Below are 7383 nucleotides of genomic sequence, written 5' to 3' on the forward strand. Positions count from 1 at the left end.
GCACACAATTTTATTACGCATATGAAATCAAAAAGTTTGTAGGCTGGTATGCTGATGGTACAATCATAATGTGTAGACATTACACTATTGAAATATATATACGATTAATTTTTGGCGCGTTTTAAAATAGTGAGAATTAAAATTTTTGAGCCGCGAATCCTATACGGCGCACAATTATATTACGCATATTATATCAAAAAGTTTGTAGGCTGGTATGCTGATGGTACCATCATAATGTGTAGACAATGTACTGTTAAGATATATGAAAGAATAATTTTTGGCGCGTTTTAAAGTTGTGAGATTAAAATTTTTAAGCCGCGAATCCCATACGTCGCACAATTTTATTACGCATATTATATCAAAAAGTTTGTAGGCTGGTATGCTGATGGTACCATCATAATGTGTAGACAATGTACTGTTAAGATATATGAAAGAATAATTTTTGGCGCGTTTTAAAATATTGAAAATTAAAATTTCTAAGCCGCGATTCCCATACGGCGCGCAATTATATTACGCATATTATATCAAAAAGTTTGTAGGATGCTATTCTGATGATACCATAATAATGTGTAAACAATGTACTGTTAAAATATATGAAAGTATAATTCTTGGCGCGTTTTAAAATATTGAAAATTAAAACGTTTAAGACGCGATTTCCATACGGCGCACAATTATATTACGCATATTATATCAAAAAGTTTGTAGGCTGGTATTCTGATGGTACCATCATAATGTGAAGACAATGTAATGTTAAAATATATGAAAGAATAATTTTTGGCGCGTTTTAAAATATTGAAAATTAAAACTTATAAGCCGCGATTCCCATACGGCGCGCAATTATATTACGCATATTATATCAAAAAGTTTGTAGGCTGCTATTCCGATGGTACCATAATAATGTGTTACCATAATAATGTGTACCATAATAATGTATTTAATACTAACATATATAACAATAATTATTAACACATCTAGCTATGTTCATTCATACATTATGTATATTCATTGTTTTATTATTTTAATTATTCTGCAGAAATTAATATAAAAATCATTAATCTCTCTGTAAATATTGCATAAATTACGCAAAAGGATTTATGTGAAATAAGTTCTTCAAAAGCACATTCTAATTACACGCCATATATATTTTTCTTAGCCTTTTCAACGAGATGGAAGAAAAATTCGCATTAATAAAATATACGGTATTTCTACCATTAAGGTCAATACATACGCGCAAACGTAACTAATCACAACGTATTCTATATACATAACAATCTGAAAATTGACAATAAATAATAAAAAGTTCTTTGTCGATATTGGAATATATTTTAGATATAATCTTCGCTTACGAAAGGCAGAAATTCCAAGTGAACGGATGATTCACTAGCTAGACGAATCCCCTCTATAATGAAGGCATTCACAAGATAAGCACAATAAGTCAATTTACTAAGAGGAATCCAGCCTTTGAACGATAATAATTGATTAATGATGCCTGTAACACAATCAAGCACTTATTGTATGTATGTCAATAAAAGTAAGATTTTTCAAAATTATATCATTATATTTAAAAAAAGATATGCACATACACATACACATACACATATGTATATCTACAGAATATATCTGCACTACAAATATACATATATATAATACAAATGTTTTTGAACGATTCAATATCCAGTATACATATATAATGCATTTAAAAAAAATTTCCTAAAGTTGTAAAGTATAAAGCGTTGAATTTATCGGTGATTTTGATTTGATTTGATCTTGGGCGGATGTGTTATGTCAAAGTCATTTTTATTATTTCTGGATTAAAACAATTATCTTGAATAATAATCAAAATTATTATTGATAATAAGTATTTCAAAAAGTATTTATCAAAAGATAAATGTTTTAGACAAAAGTTTATTTTTTAGTGCTCTTTCCAAAAAATGCCATTTTAATCTTCTTTTTATTTAAGATCTTTTACCAAATTCCTTAAATCTATTTAAAGAGAGTAAGGGACGCGCTACAATAATATTATGAAATGGATTTCTTGAAACTTCATAACTTTTGTAAAAAATATTTTTTTTTAAATGTATTGTTTACATGAGATATTATTTAATTGTCTCGGCATATTTGTATCACATTTTCTGTATATGAATATATATGTACATATATACATACACACACACACAAATCCATATATATATATATATATATATATATATATACATATAAATAATATGTATTTGAGTGTGTGGGTAATTAAATATAAATATATATATATATATATTTATATTTATATTTATATTTATATACTGACCACCATGTTTAGTAACGCACGCTATTACAATCCATGCTATACCTATGGCCCAAAGTATTCTACTCAATGCAATGTAAAAAGCAGCATACAGAACAGGTATATTTTGTTCATAAATGCCTAATAATATGAAAGTACTGCATGCGCTACCAAGCCACCAACAAAAAATTACAGTTTTCTGAAAAAATTGTTTTAGATAAAATATTGAAGTGTAATAAAAATAATAGATTTAGTGTTAAGGCACCTGGCTCCTCGCCGATCATGTTGAAATTATGACGTCAGAAACGAAAAAACATACGCTACCCAGGTAGAACATAAAACTCAAAATGACGTCATAATGACATCATCATGATTTTACTCACGCAAAATAAAATTTAAAAATGAATATATAATCTATCAGAACGTAATTCTAAAATATTTTACGGAAATTATAATAAAATCATTTTAAAATAGTAATGAATTATATATACTGAAATCTTATTCAATTGACTGTCAATAAAAATTTTAATATATAAAAATTAAAAAAATTTTTTTAATTAAAAATGTTTTCAAATAAAGCAATTTTAGTAAAATTCCATAAATTTTGAAATAAAATAATAATTTGTAAATTTATCACTTATTATTTTCAAAAGTATTAAATAATTTTTCTAAAAACTCATAATATATGATTATATTTTATTGTAAAAATTATATTTTATTAAATGTACATTATGATTTATTAGGTATTGAGATACATTCAATACTCAGCCATTATCTTCAGCCATTTTCACTTGCATTTTCAATAAAATTCAATAAAGTCATTATAATTCCAATAGAATATATTTCCATCAAAGTTAACGTTTAACTTAAAGGATATCTATATCGCCATTATACTTCAAATGTGAAATAATTCTTTTTTTTTGTACTAACAAGTAACACTACCCAAGTCCAGGCCACTCGCCGATTTTTTTGTAACTTTGCACACATGTGGTATTTCGAAAAACATTTGACCCGTGTTTTTTTATTTTGGCCCATAAAAGTGTTTTAAGGATAAAAATCACCCTCGGGATATCGGATTATCGAGCTATATTTTTTAAAAAAATATTGTCTAGAGAAGTGGTTATTTTGGAATAACAAAATATCCATTTTATAAATCGGATACGCTCTATCGAATCATGATATTTTCAACTTCCGGTTGCGGCCAAAAGTACGTGATTAAAACCAGAAGTGACTATTTTAAAATGGAATCTGGTATTTTTTATTACAGATTCAAATTTTATACGAAAAAACATGAAACTTTTATACCAAACATTTTTTCGAAAAATGTAATCTATGACTTTCAAATGACTTTTAAAATGAGTTTTGGTTCGATGTCGCACTTGGGTAGTATTACTTGTAAGTAATATATGAAATAAATGTCGCTTTGAAAAATCGTGACGTAATAAAGTATACAAAATTGTATATTTTTAAATGTTGTTTCGCATTTGAGGCATCGGGCGATGTGATAATTTTATTTTGTGCGATAAGTCAAAAACTTATACGCGGAACTTTACATTTTTAGGTGTGGTAGTATGTTAAATCAGAATCACCAGTAATATAAAAACAAATTAGTTGACACCTTATCTCTCGACCAAACTGGCAGTATATTTATTAAGAAAATCACAACGTTTCGACCTCTATATTTGGTCCTTATCAAGTGATATAGTTCCTTAAAGTTATACACTTATGTCATATTGATACGCGTCATGCTAGACAGACAGTTTATTGCCGACTGGCAGTAAACTGTCTGTCTAGCATGACGCGTATCAATATGACATAAGTGTATAACTTTAAGGAACTATATCACTTGATAAGGACCAAATATAGAGGTCGAAACGTTGTGATTTTCTTAATAAATATACTGCCAGTTTGGTCGAGAGATAAGGTGTCAACTAATTTATACATTTTTAAATATTGATTCACGTTCAAAGTACCGAGCTATAAGATTGGTTATTAAAATATTAATATTGTAGTCAATTACTTATAACATTGTAATAATCAATTAATGACAACTAAAATCTTCGAATGCTGTTCAAATTCATGATCTTGATCACAGTTCAAACATATATCTCAATTTACAAGTTCATTGAAATCGATAAGATTACTATATAATATTTATTTTTGCTTTATAAGTATATTCTATATATTAGAAAAATTCTATATAAAATAATATAGATAAATAATTAATCAGTAATCTAATATTTATGTACATTCTCTAACTATTTTAATAATTATGCTTATTTTTACATTAAATTCATATAAAAGTTAAATTATACTTTACTTTTTTCAAGGCCAATTTTTGATTTAGTCTTCTTACAATATAAGCTGTAATTATGCCAATAATATATGGACTTATTCTGATCCATGGGGCGTAATACAAGACATCTGAAAGTCTGAATTGTTCATCAGGCCTACAATAAGAAAAGGACTTATATAATTAATCTCATAATTAACAAAATATTTTTATAACTTACGTCGGAACATATTCATAAGTATATGAAATATAACCAGTAAGCGCAATAGAACCTATTAAAAGTATACCCAATATAACAGCAGCCATATAAAAGTATCTGAAATTAGCAACTTATATTTATTTCAATACTGAGTACATAATGATTATAAATTATAATATACTATTAATACATCAACTTACACAGTTGACAAGATCATTATCACTGTACCAATTATAAAATATTGCATATCATTGGCCAAATACCAACTCCAAACCATACACTACAAGAAAATAAAAACTTGTAAATAGAAACTTGAAAATGTAAATTTTAATATTTTTTTAGCAATATTAAACTAATTATAATTTCATATACGTTCATACCAGTGCATTAAAGTCGAACAGATTATTTATATATAAAAGATTTCTCCACCAATATTTTGTGCAAACTTCGTACGGTCTAAAACTTGAATAAAATTGTGAAGTTTTGTTGTACCAAGCAGAGTTTAATTGCCATATTCCTAACATCATCATGTAAGCAGGTGTTAACCTTAAAATTAATTATTTCTATAAACATATTAAAAAGAAAAACATTATTATATAGTAGTTCACTGTTAAAAATTTTATTTCTAAATTATTTTATGTGCATTTTGTCTTTGTTTATTGTCTGTATAAATAAAATAATGAAAAACGTACCGAATAAATCTTGTTATTATTTGAATAAAAAAGTAATTTAATTTTGCTTTATAATTAATCGATGTAGTTCTTTTTGTGTCCATTTTATGTTTGAGATGTAAATAGGCTAATAAAAATCCACTTGAAAAAAAGAAGAATCTACTGGTACGGTTATATTTACTACTACTCGAATTATGAAATTAGGAAGGACCTTCCACGCAAATCCTTTATTGTCTATAAATACAAAAAATTTTTGTTATACGTAAAAAATAAGGCATATACACATATATATAAATTTTACAGTCTTATCCGAATTACTCACCGATGGAATCCATCGTAAAGAATGCGGTATGAAGATAAATTATCCAACACATGCTTAGAAATTTCAGACCGTGAATGACAGGTATAGCATCAGAATCCAATTTCGTGTTGAATATTATTCCTGTATTTGTGTATACGGAAAAACACACTAGAATTTTTCTAATTCTATTTTCTCGAAGTAAAACTGAAGCTTTTTCCATTTCCATTAATTCCATTTCCTCGGGCATATTTTTCACATCTGAATCACAATACAGAATTTTTAGTAGTATATTTATATAAAAATTAAATGTACTCTGATTAGTTGAGAGAAAATTGAAAAGAGGAAGCATTATATAAATTTTAAATTCAATAAAGAATATATATGTATATATACAGGATATGACTATATATGGTAAATTTTTGCTGACCCTTATTAAAATAACTGACAATTGACTTTAAACAGTAATTAAATATTAAATACAGAAAGAATATAATTTTTATTTTCTTTAAATGCGATGCATGATGATCAAAATTATGAGTATAATCAGTTATTAAAATTGAAAAAGTGGTTTTAGATACGATACTTACCAGTGGTAGTTTGATTTTTTACAATTAAATATTTTTGATGCACAAATATATCGTATATTGTTCCAATTATCATCATACAAATAGTAAGTGCTAAAAAACTGCAATTATGCAAAACATAAATAAAAAATAAATATAAAATATATGTCTATTATTTCAAAACATTTTTGAAAGCTATATAAGAAAATTTGCATATTATTGTATGTCAATAAAGTTATCACACACACACACACACACACATAATATTAATTATATATTTACTTTATATTTTCTAACATACCAGATGAAAAATATTAAATAACCATTATTGAATAACCATAGCAGATCGTTTTTTAGATCTTTAACCTCGACCAATTTGAAGTCCACGGAATAAAGGTCATTGATAAGGAAAACTCTGTCATGAAATATTTTTTCCAGAATTAAATTTAGATTATTTATAGAACACGATGCTGGTAAACAGAGGCCAAGTGTAATTAAATCCTAAAACAAAACATATAGTTCATATTAATATATTTGTATATGTATGTACATACATAATATCAATGCATTCTCATATAATTTTGTCTATAGTAATAGCGTATCAAGAGACACGGTAGTGTCTCGCGCCAAGTTTAATAAGCGTAGTGTTACGTCCAGACTCAAGGAAGGAAGAGTCGAAAGGAAGGACGTAACTAAATTAATCTTTTCGAACGACGGCAGACTATCCGTTTGTTCGACCCGAACGAACGTCTGGGCCCAAATAGGTCAACGACCGCAAGGGTCGCTCTTACTCTATTTAAAGGGCCGTTCGCTCGGTGGTCCCTTTTTGGCAAGAGAATTTAATCTCTTTTACGCAGGATGGGACCTTGTGCGATCTTGGTTTACGGGAATGAGTGGGAACGGGTTATTAATAAATGAAAATCATTTGTGTTGAAATTTATAAATTTATTCCTAATATAGAGACGAAAGAATTTATATACATAATAATATAATCGACGGACTTAGTTGCTAATGAAGAGTGAATGTATGTGTATGGGTCGCGGGTGATACATTAGTACGGAGGTCTTCAATCGGG

General features: G+C 27.3%; 1 protein-coding gene across 1 annotated transcript; it reads right to left on the bottom strand.

Annotated features, from left to right (window-relative positions):
- Window positions 1-1158: 1158 nt before the first annotated feature.
- On the bottom strand, window positions 1159-6908 carry LOC145948107 (nose resistant to fluoxetine protein 6-like). The gene is given in 12 exon segments (XM_083057865.1): window positions 1159-1272; window positions 1347-1489; window positions 2306-2480; window positions 4602-4731; window positions 4795-4890; window positions 4974-5053; window positions 5154-5319; window positions 5466-5601; window positions 5604-5678; window positions 5767-6003; window positions 6333-6430; window positions 6610-6908. Coding segments are annotated over 11 exon segments (1428 nt in total). The 5' UTR covers window positions 6409-6430; window positions 6610-6908.
- Window positions 6909-7383: the final 475 nt, after the last annotated feature.

This window comes from Prenolepis imparis, unplaced genomic scaffold (genome assembly GCF_030444845.1).
Source record: "Prenolepis imparis isolate NDT839.2.m4 unplaced genomic scaffold, iyPreImpa1.0 SCAF_242, whole genome shotgun sequence".
In the NCBI taxonomy this organism is placed as follows: domain Eukaryota; kingdom Metazoa; phylum Arthropoda; class Insecta; order Hymenoptera; family Formicidae; genus Prenolepis; species Prenolepis imparis.